The following is a 20,242-nucleotide window of genomic DNA, read 5'->3' on the forward strand; positions in this document are numbered from 1 at the left end:
ATCTTTACTTTTCATTCCATATGCTTCTATTTTGTTTGACTTCTTTTCCCTGGCAATAATGAATTCATGTGTTATTTGTATGATTAAAAATACATTTTAAAGAGATTTTTGAAAAAGATAAAGGACAAGGCCAAGAGATCAACCTGGTTTTTCTCTATAGCTCAGCCACTAAAACCCTCCATCTACTTGGCCTTGGTCCCCACCTCCAGCCCCATCCCCCTTTTTCCAACAATTCAGTTTCTCCTGCCTTTTTTTTTCTCCTGCCTTTGATGGCACCTGACAACTTGCAAACATCTCCCATGCCAATTTCAGAAAGCCTTTTCTCATAAAGGCAGCCCTAGGGAAAAAAGCTGTTATCTGGCAAGTTCCATGGATACTTCATAATCACTGCAACTTGTATTCCTGACCCACACTCAACACTCATGACCTGACAGCAAGCTGTGGACTATTTCAGTGGAGCTCGCCAAGCTCCCCAGAGGCCCAGGGCAGGCCCAATGCCGTCACATGCCAGTCATCACTTTCAAAGGAAAAGTAAGGGGATTTCAGCAAGACAGAAGAGCCAGAACAACCTTTTGGATTTATTCAAGGTACTAAGTTGCATCCTGCAGATTTCTGTTTGCATGGACACAGGTAGGAGGGGCTGAGCATCCGCCATCAGTAACCTGTGTGTGTGACAGCAGAACAGACCCCCTGGCCTGGTCCTATCCAGGCTACAGGGCCCTCCTCCATCTCTCTTTCTGCTGTACACAAACCAAGATAAATAGCTGGACTGGACATTAGTTGTCCAGAAATGTCCATGCAGGAAATACCAGATCCATCAGTCACTGCAAGAGCCCTAACTCCCTTCTTCTTTCCCAGCAGCTAACCTTGGAGGCAAGCATCTCCCTGGGGATTATTCACTGGCATCACTGGTCTTTCAGGCGAGCCTTGCTTCCCATCCCGTCCATTATGCACAGGAAATGCCAGGCTGTGCCAATGACAATTGAAATGGTAAACGGTACAAGTGATTCTCATAAGACCTTGACTCGACAATTAGGACAGAGCTGACATGAGGGAACACAGCACAGTGGATGAGGGGACTTCAGGTAAGTTTGCTAAACCACCTGCAACAGAATCCCTGGAAAGCTTGTTAAAAGCACAAATTCCAATCATCGCGTCTGGGAGCAGGATCAGGGAATCTGCTTTTTTTTTTTTTTTAAACAATCAAAGCCACGTGATTGTGACAGTCGTAACATAAGCACAGGATTTAAAACATATTAACAGAGAATATGCATTTTTTTTTTTTTTTTTTTTTTTGCGGTACGTGGGCCTCTCACTGTTGTGGCCTCTCCCGTTGCGGAGCACAGGCTCCGGACGTGCAGACCCAGCAGCCACGGCTCACGGGCCCAGCCTCACGGGCCTAGCCGCTCCGCGGCATGCGGGATCCTCCCACACCGGGGCACGAACCCGTGTCCCTTGCATTGGCAGGTGGACTCTCAACCACTGCGCCACCAGGGAAGCCCGAGAATCTGCATTTTTTAACAAGCTACCCCCAGTGATTCTGATGCTGAGAACCACTGTTCTATGGCACCAAGGGAGAGGCTCTCCCTGGACCAGAGGAAGGTTGGAGCTCCTTGCTGGTACTTCTCATTCTGGGACCCGCTCAGCCTCCTCTCCTGCTATTCCCAGCTGCACAGTTTCTGCTCCAGACGCGCCCAGCAGCTGGACCAAACTATTCCTCATCTCTGTCTTTGCTCCTGCTGCTGCGAAGCCTGGAAAGTCTCCCCTCCCCTTTGCCTGTCCCTCCACCCCCCAGCCCTCACATGCTGCAGCCACTCCAGGGGCCACGCAGCCCAGGCGATTACAGAAAGAGGGCGGCCTCAGGAACTGAGCCTTCTTCTGAACTTGGTTCTTGCCTCCTCCAATGACCTTGGGCAATCGACAACCTCTGTGAGCCTTGGTTCCCATTTGTAAAATACGGATAACACTGTCTCACAGGCTTGCTGTGAGAATTCAATGCAACAAACGTTAGCCAAATTCAGCTTCCCCTGCTGCTCTTACTGCCCTACCTTCTCTATGCGACCTCATTCTCGTTCCAAAACCTTATTTGGCAGAACCCAGGGCCCAGGTTGAATGCCTGAGGCTACAAGATGAATCCCTGTCCCTGTGCTGCCCTTGACTCTTACCTGCCCAACGTTGAAGGTCAGTGTGATGGCATAAAAGAAATTGGAGTTGGCACTTCCTGCATAAATCCAGAGGTGCCACAGGACAGGGAAGAGGAGGGAGCAGGCGATGATGATGCAGGCGAGGACAAATATGTTTCGCAGGACTGCAAAGACAGACGACGGTCAGTTAGCCCAGGGCTGACTCTCGCTGGGGCCCTTTCCTTGCAGTGACGGCCCTGCAGGACACAGTGGCCCACGAAAAGCTTGGTGTAGCTCAAAGGCAGAACCCCCCGCCATCCCCTCCCCAACACACACAAACTCAGAGGCGCCAGGGTGCCAAGACGCAGACCTCAGACCCTTGGCAATGGTTCCTCACACCCAAAGCTGGCGAGAGGTCCTAGATTTGGACTCTACCTCCCACTGTGGGCTCAGCTGGCTACAGTTGGCAACGCTGTGAATGCCTCTGGGCACCGCAAGGAGGTACTTCAGCAAGACACTGCCCTCTAACCCCCAATCCCGGGGTGTCCAAGAGTAGCTCCTCTCCTGTCCCCAAGCAGGGTGCTATCTGACTAGTGAATCATGGATGGAAATGGCAGCATGAACCTCTCAGTATCTCTCTGGTGCCACAGCCCTGGGTCTTAGGAATACAGTTTCCATTCTCCTCGATTCATGTCTTAAGTCTCCTGCCTTGCTCTTCAAATGTCCCTCACTCTTCCTTAGATGATTTAAATGTCTTTTTTTGACACCCTCCCTCTCTAACCTCACCCCCTACCCCCGGAAGGAATGTGGAATCCCACCAGGGAGAAAGCTCCCCCTAAAGCTCCAGGGAGGACCTGCTACATAGGGTGGTCCGCGGGCAGGCAGGCTGAGTTCCGCTGGGGGGAAGGCAGCCTGATAGTGGGGCACAGCCTCGGCCTCAGAGAGACTTTGGTGAAAATTCCTGCTCTGCCACCAAGTTTCTCAGAGTCTCAGCTTCCCCATTTCTAAAACAGGGCTAAAATGCCTACTTCATGGGAGTGTTCCATGAATTAAACAAGTTGTGTGGAAAAGCTGGCACAGATGTATTACTGTGTGTTTTCCATTGCTATGGTAACAAATTACCACAAACTTAGTGGCTTAAACAATATAATTTATTTTCTTACATTTTGGGAGGTCAGAAGTCCACAGGCTCTGGTCCATTTGCTTGCCTGTGCAGCATGTAGAAGCTGCCTGCACTCTTGGCTCATGACCCCTTCCATCTTCAACCAGCAATGTTGGATTAAGTCCTTCTCACATTGTATCACTATGGCCTCCTCTTTTGCCTCCCTCTTCCTCTTTTTTTTTTTTTTGGACTTTAGTTTTTAGAGCAGTTTTAGGTTAAAAGCAAAACAGAGCAGAAGGTAAAGATTTCCCATATACCCGCTGCCTCTATGTCTTCCACTCTTAAAGGCCCTTGTGATTACACTGGGCCCACCTGGATAACCCAGGATAATCTCCCCATCTGAAGGCCCTTTTGTCATGTAAGGTGATACAGTCACAGGTTCTGGGGATTATGAGATGGACAGCTTTGCGGGGGGCAAGGAGGGGACATGATTCTGCCTATCACACTGTACTTTTTTTTTTCCTTTTAATTCACTAGGGGATATCTGACAATAGGATTATATAATATTATTGTTTCTTTACACTTTATTATATTTTTAAATAAAATAATAAATATTATTTAAAATTAATTAATTAAAATAATATCTTTTTAAAAAAATTACCACTTAAAAAAAAAAACCTTATGTCTGGTTCCTGGCAGGCACTTAGTGAATAGAAGTTCCCTTCCCCTCTCTGACCCTGACCTTCAGGAAATCCCTTCTCCCAAGTCAGAGTTCTGGGATAGTTAAGAGATGGGGAAACCCCCGAACCTTAAGGCCTCTTGTCTCAGTTGTACAATGACTTGGTTGAAATGCTATACTTGGGGTTCATGCATTGGAAAGGGGACTGGATTACAGATAAGGTTCTCAATTCTGGTTGTAAAATGAACTAACCTGGGGAGCCTCACCCAAACTAAGTAAATCAGAGTCTACAGGGGTGGGGCCCAGGCATCTATATTGGTTTTTAAATTTTTTAATTTATTTTTGGTTGTCTTGGGTCTTTGTTGCTGAGCGTGGGCTTTCTCAAGTTACGGCGAGCAGGGGGTACTCTTCATTGCGGTGCACGAGCTTCTCATTGCAGCGGCTTCTCTTGTTGCAGGGCACAGGCTCTAGGCTCGTGGGCTTTAGTAGTTGTGGCACGTGGGCTCAGTAGTTGTGGAGCATGGGCTTAGCTGCTCCACAGCATGTGGGATCTTCCCGGACCAGGGATCGAACCCGTGATCCCTGCAATGGCAGGCGGATTCTTAACCACTCGCCACCAGGGGAGTACCCCATATTGGTTTCTAAAAGCTTCCCTGGTGATTCCAATATGCAGCCAAGGCTGTGAACCACTAGATTACAGCTGCAGACCTTTGCCAAATAAGAGGCCCATACTGGTCTGCAACAGAGACTTCACTGGCCAGTGTCACACTGAGAATAAGGAGAAGATAGTTCAGAGTTCTTATTAAAGCTGAATGTTTTCAACTTAAGCTTCATTCTTTCTTAAGAAATGATAGGTGTCTTGTTGCCTGTTGCTGTTGCTAAAAAGTATTTTCCTTTATGAAATGGGGATGAATGGCTAGTAGTTGACTGTTTTCATGTCTTCAGAAAAATAAAAAGTTGGCAATTCTGTCACCAGAATTTTTTGGAATGTTAGTGGTCCGTGAAATCCTACAATTTGGAAACATGGCTTGGAGGGCAAGCTAGGTCCTCTTTTCTGATCTGAAATTTCCACAATTCTGGGTTTTCAAAGCTGAGAGGTGAAAGCCCTGACTCAAGCCTTTCTGAGACCTGTCAGAAGCCTTGTCCTTGCTCCCAGAAACGGAAGTCTGGGAAAAGGGATGTGTGCACTGAGAATTATTATTATTGTTATTATTATTAAATAGTGTTACAACCTCAAGAAAGAACGTATCTATTTATCATTCCTCTACTCCAACATCACTATTTACATTTCTCAGTGGTTCTTTCTGATCCCCTGGAAATTATTTTGCTGAAAAGAATATACACTATTCCTAATATAAAACTCCTGTGGCCTGACAGTGCAGGTAGGTCTTTGTTCCATGCCTCTAAGCCACTCTGGATTTCAGACCGGGTGACAAGAAGGTGACCAAGTGCAGAGACTGAGAGAGGTTCACATGCAGCTCCTGGGTGCAATCACAAAAAGCTGTGAAGAAACATTCCCATGTGCCTGGAGGAACTGTCACCAGCATCCAGTTGGCTTCTGGCCTGTGGTGACCTTTGCAGGACTGGGGAGCTGCTACTCACTCTTGCTGGATGACAGGCTAGAGGATTACAGGTATATGCCAGAGCAGATGGAGCCAGGGACGTGGGGCACAGGACGGCTTGTTCCAGGCACCAGGAGGTGTCGGAGATGTCAGAGATGACCAGGGCCTGATGAGACGCAAGGGTTCACCCTTCATCAGACGTGCTAGGCCAGATGGAATCAGATTCTCCACCAAGTTCACTGGGCGACTTCATCAGATCTGTTGCTCCACCACTGACAAACTGAAACTTCAGGCAAGTCACTTTCCCTCTCTGAGCCTCAGGCATTCAGAAATAAAATTCCACTGAAAGAATCCAGTGTCACTGAGAGGGGCACAGAGGGGATTTAGGGACTTCAAAGGACGTGGTGATATTTCTTTTCTTAAACTAGGTGCTGGGTACATGGGAATTTATTGTATTATTATTCTTTATAATTAATGAGTATTTTAAAATCAATATTCTTTTATCTTTATACAATAGTTTAATAAAAACAAAACACACACACACACACTCACAAAATCCATCCCTTTGGTAACTGGCTCTTTGAGATGGACCACTGCAGGCTGGCACGGGTTCTGCCAGCAGGCTGTTCCCTAACACCGCAATTGTGTGTCTGTATGATTCATCCTGGCCCCAAGCACCACTGAGTCCCGGTATCTGGGACCTGCACTCAAGGAAGGGCCCACATGCCTCTTCTCCCCACTGAGCAGGACAGGAAAATAAAATGGTGAATGTGCGAGCAGGCATGCTGGCACTGGTAACTCATGTTTAAACTGAATTCTTAACCACATTAAAAGTCTGAATATATTCAACCTAGGCATACAGACTTCACAAAATCTCCACTCACAGGTCCACAGGACCAGGCTGAAGACGCTCCCACACGAATGTAATGACTCACAGTTGTCATGCCCCAACCAGACACTCCAAGCCTGAGTATTCTCTGCTGCAGGAGCTGCACCTCCAGGGGTGGCAGCCAACACTCTCTGCAGGACTTTCAGACAAGCTGAACTTGCCCAGCCAGCCAGCAACAGCATCTACTAGCTCATCCAGGTTTCCAGAAACCCCATCCTTATTTTTTTGTGCCTCATCATCCCAGAGGCCATAAAATAGTTCATTTCAAGTTTTGAAAAATATGTTTATTTCAATGACTCTGAATGACTGGCTACTGAGCCTGAAGCTCTGATCATGAAACTATGCAGCAGACCCCTCTGTGGAACTATTACTACTACTAATAAATCCGGTGCTATTTACATTTATTTTTTCTCAAACTTAAAACACTCATGAAAGATATTCCCCCCATCTGATAGATGAAATAATGGGAGGCTCAGAAAGGTTACATAACTTGCTAGTAATGGGAAAGCCAGGATTCAGACTCAAGGTGCTGGCTCCAGACTGTGTTCAGCAATATGGGATGAAAGGTCTTATCGGGGGGAGATGCCCTGTGTGGAAGACAGCTAAAAAGGGATCCGTTTTGGGGGAAAGAGAATCAACATCCCCAAGACCCACCCTGTCACAAACTGGGGTATGTTCACATGTCTTCTGCTATTGTGACTTGCCAAGCTGACTCTGAGCCCACTGGACTGGGTGATTCTTGTCTGTGCAATGAGAATGCCAGACAGAAGATGCTACTTCCTGCTTCCAGTCTGGTCATCTGGTCACTGCCCCACCAGGAGTCACCTGGAGGAGCAGCCCCGCTTGTCCTGCCCACTCACCTGTTTACCTGTGCTCAGAGGCTAACTCCTACAGACAGGTTTCTTTCTAGCAGCTGGTCAGTTTCACTTCCTGGTTGACACTCAGCAGCCCCAAAACAACAACAAAGACTTACTTCCTCTGAAGCCTGCCTGCCCTGAGTTCATTCCTGATACTTTGCTGTGCAAGGAAAGTTCAACAGCTCCCTTCCTGTTTTAGAGAATCAAGTGGTGTTGGGTCACTGGCACTGCCTCTTTATTAGGGAGGTTTAAAAAACCCATCCACAGTGATTGGGATTGACATATACACACTACTATATATAAAACTGATAACTAATAAGGACCTACTGTATACCACAGGGAACTCTACTCAATACTTTGTAATGGCCTATATGGGAAAAGAATCTTAAAAAAAAGAGTGGATATATGTATATGTATAAATGATTCACTTTGCTGTACAACTGAAACTAACACAACATTGTAAATCAACTATACTCCAATAAAAATTATATATATAAAAAAAAACCATCCACAAACATTTGTTGAGCTGTTCTGTGTGTCAGGTTTAATCCTGGGTGCTGGGGACACAGAGGCAAGTGAGTCATGAGCCTACCCTCAGGGAGCCCACAAACACTGAAAAGAACCCACACAGAGGGCAAAGAGCCCGACTCAGGGAAACACTAGGAAATACTAGAAAGCACAACCAGATCACTGCTAGGCTGTCTTCTGAGGAAGGGATGGTTAGAGCTTAAAGAGGTCTTCACAGCAGGTCGGAAGTCTAGTGTTGCCTATCTGTCTTCTATGGACCTTTCAGTGCAGCACTGGGAAATGGTAAGCCAAGGCCTAGTGCCACACTGTCCAACACGACAGCCACTAGCCATGTGTGGCTTCGTAAATTTAAATTAAAAAGTCCGTTTCTCAGTCACGCTAGTAGTTACTCTATTGGACTGTGCAGACACAGGGCATTTCTATCATCACAGAAAGCCCTACTGGACAGTGCTGGCTGGAGGATCACACATCTGGATTCCAATGCCAGCCCTTCTATACTACTTACCAGTCATGTGACCTTGAACAAGTGGCTCTACCTTTCTGTACCTCAGTTTTCTCATCTGCAAACGGGGATACTTTCCTCAAAGTCTGGTGTGAAGATAAAATGAGCTAATGCACGTAACACCCTTAGAATCACAGTGACCAGGTACACAGCACTCAATAAATGCTAGTATTATTATCACTAGTCCGTAGCATCTAGGAGGCAGATATTGTGCCTCATGTCACTGTCTCTTGGTGCTGCCAGCACAGCAGATGCCCAGCAAATGCCTATCAATTCCTTTTTCCCTGGCTGTTTTCATCGGGGCTAGGTGACACAAATCTGCCACCAGGGGGTGAGAGGTGGGAGTACTCACATCTGTAGAGATGGTTCCACACAGGGAAGAAGGCCATGTAGAGAGCCACATCCCCCACTGTCGGGTAGGACTTGAAGATGGAGATGATGGCAATCTGGATGAACATGAAGAAGACAGGGTGCTCCCTGGGGTAAGACAGGGCAGACAGACAGAGAGAGGGAGATCGGTCAGGGACCAGGCCCAGCCCAGAGACTCCTGACCCCATCCCTGAAACCCAAAAATACTCTCCAGGGGACTTCATGGAGGCATTGGCTCTGCTACCCACAAGACACGGGGCCGGGCCAAGCAGCAGAGCAGAAAACTTCAGGGACCCAGAGATACCCAGAGGTGGTGAGAAGAGCCCAGCAAACAGTAGAGAAAGAGCCCACAGAGACGTTTCGATCAAGCCCCACCCCCGCCAGCTCTGGGCCTTCCGCCAGGAGCCGCCGAGGACGAGAACACATGAAGTCAGCGCCCTTTATTACTGGGCTTAAATGACTGCTTGTCAGAGTTATCAGGCAGCCACCCACGCCAGAGGCCCCTCTAACACTGGACCCAGGGCAGGAGGTGCCTCCTTGCTGATGCTTTGTTTCTCTGACAACAGGGTCAGTGGGGACTACAGATCTTTAGCTATGAGGAGCTCCTTTCCAGAAAGAGAACTGAGAGCTGCATGCAGCTTTTTGCTCTTAAGGGCTGGAATTGGAGTTCTTGTTACCTTAAACTAGTAACACTGCCTACCGTTTCCTGAACCCTCACTTGTGCAGAGTTCTGTGCCAGGCCCTTTTCTTGCATCATTACATGCGATCCTCACTACACCTCAACTACCCCTCTAGATAGGCAATGCTGTCACCACATTTGCAGCTGAGGAAATCAGGTTCAGAGAAGATAAGAGAGTTTGTAAGTGATGGAGCTGTTTGTCTCTAGAACCCCTAAGCACCACCAATGCTATTCTCCTGATTGCCCAGCAGGATCACAGCTCTGATAAGGGAGGATGAGAGAGAACTCAATCTCCTGTGCTCCTCCGAGAGCTGACCAAGTGCCGAAGGGAAGCCAACAGGAAGAAGCAAGGTGTGCACGCTGCTCAGCTACACCTAAACAACATGCACGTGGCCTACTTCCGCACAGGACCTGGATATCCAGCTCATGTAGGTTTTCTTCAGGTTATTGGCATGGCATTCTCCTTTTGCAGGTCAAAGGTCAGGGTGACTCAATGGGTATAAATCTGAGATGTGGAGACAAACGTGTATGCACCCAAACACTATATAGCAAATGACTGAGAAACTCAGCTTGGCAAAGTCACGCAGTCCTGTAGCCTCTAGGAAGGGTCCAGCTACCCCAGTGAGCATCTTCCTAAAGCTAATCCAAGTCACTGGCTTTGGGCTTCTTAGGTAGCTGGTAACAGCTGCACCATTCCTATGAAAAGGCTAGTGACAATGTAGTGCCAAAAAACATGGAGACCAGAACCCCCTGCAACAGTGCCTGGGGAGAGGCGCCCTGGAGGGCCTGTTCTCACAAAGCTGGCACTGCAGGGGCCAGAGTGGAACTTCATATCCAGGCACAGGAGGGCAGCTGCAGAGGAGGTCAGGTATCTTCATATCTTCTGTCCCCACAACTCTGAGGTCCTGGCCGGGGTTGGGTGGAGGGGAGAGTGTCACAACATGGTGGTGCTACTGTCTACCCAGGAGCTGTCTGTGGCCTTTCACGTGCCAACAACAGAAGCTGCTGGAGAGCTGGCTACACAGAGTGATGAAAGGTGCTCCGGGCTCCCTGCTTCTCTCAGCCCAGTGGCTGGGCCTGACCAGAACAAGGGCAGGAAATGTGGACCACAGACAGCTGGAGAGCTTGGCTGAGTAAGGCTGCCAGAATTCTGGAGCCTGCCGGGCCAAGGAAGAATGGTTTTCTGTCAGATACCAGGCCAAGGCTATGTCATGGGAAGGAAACATCGACTCTGAGCTTTTATAGAATAGGAACCATGTGCATTGGTTCACTGGCCATGGAGAATGGCAGGAAGGTTGGAGCAGAGAACTCAAGCTCTTAAAATGTAAATCAAACTCTTCCAGCCTCCCTGGACCACACAGGCATATCTATGCCTATTGGTACCTGTTTTCCCTTCTCTGAAGCTAGGATAATAGAACCATTTCTGGGACCTACTGTAAGTGATTTCTCTCAGGAGCCTGGCATGGTGCAGGGGACTGAGCATAGATTCTGGAGCCATGCAAACCTGGGTCTGAATCCCAGCTCCATGCTTACTGGCTGCGTGACTCTGGGAAAATTGTTCCACCTCTCTGGATGGCAATTTCCTCAACTATAAAATGGAAGTGATGATAACATAATGCCTACCTCCAAGAGTTGCTGGAAGGGTTAGGCATGAATATTGTCAAAAAGCCTAGAAAGGTGGGATGGACAACACATGTTAGCCCTCTTACACTGCAGAAGACAGCTTTATAGGCAACCTTTTTGAGGGAAACTGATCAGATGATTAAACAGAGCTGCAGGTAGCCAGCCTCCCAACTGATACATCCTGAGTCCCTTTGAGCAAACTGTCACTGGGATGCTGATGAACACCCAAAAAGATCCATTTTTTCCAAGGATACCTTCCGCACCCCAACACTGCTCTTGTTTAAAACAGTGACTGGGCTCAGCAGCAATGTGGGTTCAAGTACCCCAAAGTGAGGCCAGGGGAAATATAGAGCTCCAAAGCACTGTCTCTGCACCCTGTATTCATGTGTGACTCTACTGCTGTGTACAGCCACTGAAGCAACTGAGGGCAGGGTTCCCTGGGCAAAAATGGCACAAACCCGATAGCAGATGTTCCCAGTTTGAAGGGCACCTGTAAACCTACAAATGACTCTGTGGACAAAAAACCAGCAGGTCCAACCACTTACTTTAGCTTTATGGCTAAGGGGATGGTGTAGAAGAAGACGTTGATCTGAAACACACATACAAAGAAGAGGCTGAAGTGCTCAAACATCTCTGCAAAGAAGTACCAGAAGAGGCCAATGTTTGGAGTAAGATCTGGAACGGAAAGTCTGGAATAAAGATAAAAAAGGGAGAGAAAAAACACAGAGAAGTTATGAATGATCTGCTTTGACCTGGTTTTCTCCTGAAGGCTTTGGTCACTGCTGGGCAGTCAAGGATGACTGTCTCCACAGAGATCAGGATGTGAGGGGCTCTCCAGGCAACCAGGATATACGTAATTAACAAAAACAAGGGGCAGAGACACAGAGAATAATAACCCATAAAAAATATTGCCTGAACCAAACTCTGGCATGCATCAAAGAGCTGAGACAAGGCAGGGATTCGTGCTAGAAATCAAAAGACCAGCCCCTCTTTTACTGTCCAAGATATATGTGCTCAAAACCAGGAGAGACCCAGCACTGTAGCAAAAGAGGAATGGGTTTGAAGTAAACAATACCTATTTTGAGCATTCTAAAGACTTGTCTGGAAGACAAGGTCAAAGATCCTGTCCCTGCCCATTCTTGTTCCACATGCCCACAGCAGGAGCGAGAAGACTGAGTGCCTGACACTGCAGTGAGACGTCTAGGGGCCCGAGGAGCCACTGCCAGGCTCTGGCTAGGATCCCAGACCTTGTTTGAGAAATAAGGGTTTAACTGGAAAACTTTTTGTCTGGTTATATCAGATAAAGATTGGCTGCAATTCTGGCCGCTCTACAATTTTTACATTACATTAAAGAATATATACGGGGTTGAAACTGATGTCAATTCACAATTTTAAAAGTACAACAAGTGAAGCATGGAAAGGGAGAGAGAGGCAATAGTTCATGGTCAGATTTCTCTGACGAAGGCCTCCACCCAGGGCAAGTCTTTGCTTCCTGCTGTAACTACATTTCCTTTTCTGTGAAATGAGGTAAAGAACACAATCTGTGGACCAGCAGAAGACTAGGAAAAGTTATTCATCGGCATTACAAACTCTTATCTGAGGCAGAGCATGAAAAGCTGAAGGTTACTAAGTCATTGTTAGGCTCAGCCAGGATTTAACACAAATAAGCAGCCCAGAATCCCAAAGGGGAGCCTGCCACAGATCCCTTTCCCACCCTGGCAGATATAAGTGTCTATCACCCACTGAGCTGTGAGTTCCTTCAGGCTTGGGCAGTTATCTTCCTCAGCATACCACAGACAGAATATGTGGAAATGCCTGCAGAATTCATGCTGCAAACCCATTTTGATTTTCTCTAAAAGTCTGACATATTGAAGGTGGCTTTATTTTAAAACTGCTGGAGACCCTCTTGCAATAGAGGAATACATCCATTACTGTTTGGGATTGAATCAAAACCTCCCAGTCAGAGGCTTTGGATGTTCCCAGAGAGTGTTCTTTAATTGCACTAGATCAAGCCAGTGGTCCTCAAAGAGTGTTCGCTGGACTGGCAGCAACAGCATCACCTGAAAATTTATTAGAAATGCAAATTCTGGGGTCCCTACTCCAGACTTACTTAATCAGAACCTCTGGAGGTGGAGACCAGCAGTTTGGGTGTTGAAGCCCTGCAGGTGATTCTGATGCACACTAAAGTTCGAGGACCACTGCTCTAGATGCTGCCTGTGCTTGCTGTCCCTCTGATTCCAGATGGAGCTGTGAAAACTAAATTAGCTTCCAGAGGTTTTCTAATGAGGTCATTACTTACATGAAGCCATAGACTGCAGGGATGAAATCCCAGGAACTGAGAAGGAAGAAGGAGAGGCAAACAATTACCACCAGGCTTCCCAAGTACATCGTAGCATACTCCCAAGAGAAGATCCAGAAGGCTTTGCTCTTCACTTTCACGGGTATGTACTGCCGCTGGGAGAGAAGGCAGAGTGGTACATTTAAGGATCTCAAGGACAAGCAGCAGTTATCAGACTAAACTTCAAGATCCCTCCTGGAAAACACAGGACACAGAATAGGTGAAAATCAAAGGATTGAAAATATATGCTAGGTAAACACTAACCAAAAGAAAATTAGTTTGGTTATTGTTACCAAATAAAATAGACTTTAATGTAAAAAGTAATGCAGAGATAAAGATGTTCTATCATGATAAAACGTTCATCAGAAAGATATTACAGCTCTAAACTTGCAGGTACCTAATAACATAGTCTCAAGGTACATAAAACAAACTTGGACAGAGCTACAAAGGAAAAATACACAAATCCATCATCAGTGGATAACTGGTAGATCTAACAGACAAAAATCAGTAATGAAGTAGAAATATGAATAGCACACTTCATGAATTTGTTCACAAAAGATCTTAAAAAACAAATACACTCGGGCTTCCCTGGTGGCGCAGTGGTTAAGAATCTGCCTGCCAATGCAGGGCACATGGGTTTGATCCCTGGTCCGGGAAGATCCCACATGCCATGGAGCAACAAAGCCTGTGCACCAAAACTACTGAGCCTGCGCTCTAGAGCCTGTGAGCCATAACTACGGAGCCCGTGTGCCACAACTACTGAGCCTGTGCTCTAGAGCCCACGAGCCACAACTACTGAGCCCCTGTGCCACAGCTACTGAAGCCTACTCGCCTAGAGCCCTGCTCTGCAACAAGAGAAGCCATCACAATGAGAAGGCCACATACTGCAACGAAGAGTAGCCCCCACTCGCTGAAACCAGAGAAAAGCCCGTGCACAGCAACGAAGACCCAATGCAGCCAAAAACAATAAATAAATAAAATAAAATAACAAAATAAATAAATTTATATAATATAAAAAGACAAATACACTGATAAAACAGTGTACCTGGAGGATTCACATTCATTTAAAACATTTTGGGGGATTTATAAAAACTGACCACATACCTGAATCAGGCCATAAAGCAATAGCAACAGACTTTAAGGAATCTGTATCATACAGACCCCATTCTCTGACCATAATGCAATTTCTCAAAATCATTAATAAAAAGATAACTTAAAAATACATTAGGAAAGTGTTAAACAATTTTGCAAATAACTCAGGAGTCAAAGAAGGAATGATAATAGATAGCTTTGATGTTAGAAATTAATGGTTGGGACTTCCCTGCTGGTGCAGTGGTTGGGAGTCTGCCTGTCAATGCAGAGGAAACGGGTTTGAGCCCTGGTCCGGGAAGATCCCACATGCTGTGGAGCAACTAAGCCCATGCGCCACAACTACTGAGCCTGAGCTCTAGTGCCTGTGAGCCACAACTGCTGAGTCCGTGTGCTGCAACTACTGAGGCCCGCATGCCTGGAGCCTGTGCTCCGTGACGGGAGAGGCCACCGCAATGAGAAGCCTGCACACTGCAACAAAGAGTAGCCCCTGCTCACCACAACCGGAGAAAACCCATGCGCAGCAATGAAGACCCAAAGCAGCCAAAAATAAATAAATAATTTTTTTTTTTTTTTTTTTTTTTTTTGCGGTACGCAGGCCTCTCACTGCTGTGGCCTCTCCCATCGCAGAGCACAGGCTCCGGACGCGCAGGCCCAGCGGCCATGGCTCATGGGCCCAGCCGCCCCGCGGCACGCGGGATCTTCCCCGACCGGGGCACGAACCCGCGTCCCCTGCATCGGCAGGCGGACTCTCAACCACTGCGCCACCAGGGAAGCCCAATAAATTAATTTTTTTAAAAAAGTTATAAAAAAAGAAATTAATGGTTATAAGAGAATTCCCTGGCAGTCCAGTGGTTAGGACTCCGTGCTTCCACTGCTGGGGGCCTGGGTTCGATCCCTGATCGGGGAACTAAGATTCCGCAAACAACGCAGCACAGCCCAAAAAAAAAGGAAGAAATTAATGGTTATGAAAATACCTTATATCACTATTCAGGTAACACAGATAAAACAGTACTCTGAGGGAAACATACAACCATATTAACCATATTTGAATAGAAGGCTGAAAATAAATAAACATCCTTTTTAAGATATTAGAAAAAGAACAGAATACACTTCAAAAAAAAGGAAGGAAATAATAAAAGTAAGAGTAGAATCTGTAGAAACAGAAAACAAAGTTATAACATAGGCACACCTCATTTTACTGCACTTTGCTTTATTGCACTTCACAGATACTGCGTTTTTCACAAACTGGAGGTTTGTGGCAACCCTATGGGCACCATTTTTCCAAAAGCATTTGATCACTTCATATCTCTGGGTCACATTTTGGTAATTCTTGCAATATTTCAAACTTTTTCATTATTATTGTTATGGTGACCTGTGATCAGTGATCTTTGATGTTACTATTGTAATTGCCTTGGTAAACCATGAACTGCATCCATACAAGACAGCGAACTTAATTGATAAATGTGTGTGCTCTGACTGCTCCACTGACCAACTGTTCCCCTGTCTCATTCCCTCTCCTCAGGCCTCCCTATTCCCTGAGACATAACAATATTGAAATAAGGCCAACTAATAAACCTACAATGGCCTCTAAGTGTTCAAATCAAAGGAAGTGTTGCACACTTCTCACTTTAAATCAAAAGCTAGAAATAGGCTAGCCTGAACCAAGATGGCAGAGTAGAAGGACGTGCTCTCACTCCCTCTTGCGAGAACACCAGAATCACAACTAGCTGTTGGACAATCATCGACAGGAAGACACTGGAACTCACCAAAAAAGATACCCCACATCCAAAGACAAAGGAGAAGCCACAATGAGACGGTAGGAGGGGCGCAATCACAGCAAAACCAAATCCCATAACTGCTGGGTGGGTGACTCACAGACTGGAGAACACTTATACCACAGAAGCCCACCCACTGGAATGAAGGTTCTGAGCCCCATGTCAGGCTTCCCAACCTGGGGGTCTGGCAACGGGAGAAGGAATTCCTAGAGAATCAGACTTTGAAGGCTAGTGGGATTTGATTGTAGGACTTTGACAGGACTGGGGGAAACAGAGACTCCACTCTTGGAGGGCACACACAAAGTAGTGTGTGCATCGGGACCCAGGGGAAGGAGCAGTGACCCCAGGAGAGACTGAACCACACCTACCTGCTGGTGTTGGAGGGTCTCCTGCAGAGGCGGGGGGGTGGCTGTGGCTCACCGTAGGGACAAGAACACTGGCAGCAGAAGTTCTGGGGAAGTACTCCTTGGCGTGAGCTCTCCCAGAGTCGGCCATTAGCCCTACCAAAGAGCCCAGGTAGGCTCCAGTGTTGGGTTACCTCAGGCCAAACCACGAACAGGGAGGGAACCCAGCCCCACCCATCAGCAGTCAAGCAGATTAAAGTTTTACTGAGCTCTGCCCACCAGAGCAACACCCAGCTCTACCCACCACCAGTCCCTCCCACCAGGAAACCTGCACAAGCCTCTTAGATAGCCTCATCCACCAGAGGGCAGACAGCAGAAGCAAGAAGAACTACAGTCCTGCAGCCTGTGGAACAAAAACCACATTCACAGAAAAACAGACAAGATGAAAAGGCAGAGGGCTATGTACCAGATGAAAGAACAAGATAAAACCCCAGAAAAACAACTAAATGAAGTGGAGATAGGCAAGCTTCCAGAAAAAGAATTCAGAAAAATGATAGTGAAGATGATCCAGGACCTCAGAAAAAGAATGGAGGCAAAGATCAAGAAGATGCAAGAAACGTTTAACAAAGACCTAGAAGAATTAAAGAACAAAGAAACAGAGATGAACAATACAATAACTGAAATGAAAAATACACTAGAAGGAATCAACAGCAGAGTACCTGAGGCAGAAGAACGGATAAGTGACCTGGAAGACAGAATGGTGGAATTCACTGCTGCAGAACAGAATAAAGAAAACAGAATGAAAAGAAATGAAGACAGCCTAAGAGACCTCTGGGACAACATTAAATGCAACAACATTTGCATTATAGGGGTCCCAGAAGGAGAAGAGAGAGAGAAAGGACCCGAGAAAATATTTCAAGAGATTATAGTCGAAAATTTCCCTAACATGGGAAAGGAAATACCACCCAAGTCCAGGAAGCGCAGTGAGTCCCATACAGGATAAAACCAAGGAGAAACACGCCAAGACACATAGTAATCAAATGGGCAAAAATTAAAGACAAAGAAAAATTATTGAAAGCAGCAAGGGAAAAACAACAAATAACATACAAGGGAACGCCCATAAGGGTAACAGCTGATTTCTCAGCAGAAACTCTACAAGCCAGAAGGGAGTGGCATGATATATTTAAAGTGATGAAAGGGAAGAAACTACAACCAAGATTACTCTACCCAGCAAGGATCTCATTCAGATTCGATGGAGAGGTCAAAAGTGTTACAGACAAGCAAAACCTAAGAGAATTCAGCACCACCAAACCAGCTTACAACAAATGCTAAAGGAACTTCTCTAAGTGGGAGACACAAGAGAAGAAAAGGACCTACAAAAACAAACCCAAAACAGTTAAGAAAATGGTCATAGGGACATACATATCAATAATTACCTTAAACGTGAATGGATTAAATGCTCCAACCAAAAGACACGGGCTTGCTGAATGGATACAAAAACAAGAACCATATATATGCTGTCTATGAGAGACCCACTTCAGACCTAGGGACATGTACAGACTGAAAGTGAGGGGATGGAAAAAGATATTCCATGCAAATGGAAATCAAAAGAAATCTGGAGTAGCAATACTCATATCAGATAAAATAGATTTTAAAATAAAGAATGTTACAAGAGACAAGGAAGGACACTACATAATGATCAAGGGATCAATCCAAGAAGAAGATATAACAATTATAAATATATATGCACCCAATATAGGAGCACCTCAATATATAAGGCAACTGCTAACAGCTGTAAAAGAGGAAATTGACAGTAACACAATAATAGTGGGAGACTTTAACACCTCACTTACACCAAAGGACAGATCATCCAAAATGAAAATAAATAAGGAAACAGAAGCTTTAAATAACACAATAGACCAGATAGATTTAATTGATATTTATAGGACATTCCATCCAAAAACAGCAGATTACACTTTCTTCTCAAGTGCACACAGAACATTCTCCAGGATAGATCACATCTTGGGTCACAAATCAAGCCTCAGTGAATTTAAGGAAATTGAAATCATATCAAGCATCCTTTCTAACCACAACGTTATGAGATTAGAAATCAATTACAGGGAAAAGAACGTAAAAAACACAAACACATGGAGGCTAAACAACATGTTACTAAATAACCAGGAGATCACTGTAGAAATCAAAGAGGACATCAAAAAATACCTAGAGACAAATGACAATGAAAACACAACAATCCAAAACCTATGGGACATAGCAAAAGCAGTTCTAAGAGGGAAGTTTATAGCAATACAAGCCTACCTCAAGAAACAAGAAAAATCTCCAATAAACAACTTAACCTTACACCTAAACGAACTAGAGAAAGAAGAACAAACAAAACCCAAAGTTAGCGGAAGGAAAAATCATAAAGATCAGAGCAGAAATAAATGGCATAGAAACAAAGAAAACAATAGCAAAGATCAATAAAACTGAAAGCTGGTTCTTTGAGAAGATAAATGAAATTGATAAACCATTAGCCAGACTCATCAAGAAAAAGAGGGAGAGGACTCAAATCAATAAAATTAGAAATGAAAAAGGAGACGTTACAACAGACACCGCAGAAATACAAAGCATCCTAAGAGACTATTACAAGCAATTCTATGCCAATAAAATGGACAACATGGAAGAAATGGACAAATTCTTATAACCATCCAAGACTGAAACAGGAAGAAATAGAAAATATGAACAGAACAATCACAAGTAATAAAACTGAAACTGTGATTAAAAATCTTCCAACAGGGCTTCCCTGGTGGCGCAGTGGTTGGGAGTCCGCCTGCCAATTCAGGGGACACGGGTTTGTGCCCCGGTCCGGGAGGATCCCACATGGCGCGGAGCGGCTGGGCCCGCGAGCCATGGCTGCTGAGCCTGCGCGTCCGGAGCCTGTGCTCCGCAATGGGAGAGGCCACAACAGTGAGAGGCCCGCGTACCGCAAAAAAAAAAAAAAAAAAAAAAAAAATCTTCCAACAAACAAAAGTCCAGGACCAGATGGCTTCACAGGTGAATTCTATCAAACATTTAGAGAAGAGCTAACACCCATCCTTCTCAAACTCTTCCAAAAAACTGCAGACGAAGGAACACTCCCAAACTCATATTATGAGGCCACCATCACCCTGATAGCAAAACCAGACAAAGATACTACAAAAAAAGAAAATTACAGACCAATATCACTGATGAATATAGATGCAAAAATCCTCAACAAAATACTAGCAAGCAGAATCCAACAGGACATTAAAAGGATCATACACCATGATCAAGTGGGATTTATCCCATGGATAAAAGGATTCTTCAATATACACAAATCAATCAATGTGATACACCATATTAACAAACCGAAGAATAAAAACCATATGATCATCTCAATAGATGCAGAAAAAGCTTTTGACAAAATTCAACGTCCATTTATGATAAACACTCTCCAGAAAGTGGGCATAGAGGGAATCTACCTCAACATAATAAAGGCTATATATGACAAACCCACAGCAAGCAGCATTCTCAATGGTGAAACACTGAAAGCATTTCCTCTAAGATCAAGAACAAGACAAGGATGTCCACTCTCACCACTATTATTCAACATAGTTTTGGAAGTCCCAGCCACGGCAATCAGAGAAGAAAAAGAAATACAAATTGGAAACGAAGAAGTAAAACTGTCACTGTTTGCAGATGACATGATACTATACATAGAGAATCCTAAGGATGCCACCAGAAAACTACTAGAGCTCATCAATG

The 20,242-nt window shown here is 45.5% G+C and overlaps 1 protein-coding gene across 1 annotated transcript in view; it reads right to left on the minus strand.

The window, feature by feature from the left end:
- Positions 1-20,242, minus strand: part of PIGU (phosphatidylinositol glycan anchor biosynthesis class U) — a 111,748-nt gene that overhangs the window by 19,788 nt on the left and 71,718 nt on the right. The window contains exons 8-11 of the mRNA XM_079718695.1: positions 13,213-13,427; positions 11,459-11,602; positions 8,595-8,719; positions 2,166-2,308 (exon numbers count right to left, since the gene is read on the minus strand). Coding sequence (XP_079574821.1) covers positions 2,166-2,308; positions 8,595-8,719; positions 11,459-11,602; positions 13,213-13,427 — 627 coding nt within the window. The remainder of the gene's footprint in view (positions 1-2,165; positions 2,309-8,594; positions 8,720-11,458; positions 11,603-13,212; positions 13,428-20,242) is intronic.

The sequence above is a fragment of the Hyperoodon ampullatus genome (assembly GCF_949752795.1).
Source record: "Hyperoodon ampullatus genome assembly, chromosome: 14".
NCBI lineage: Eukaryota > Metazoa > Chordata > Mammalia > Artiodactyla > Ziphiidae > Hyperoodon > Hyperoodon ampullatus.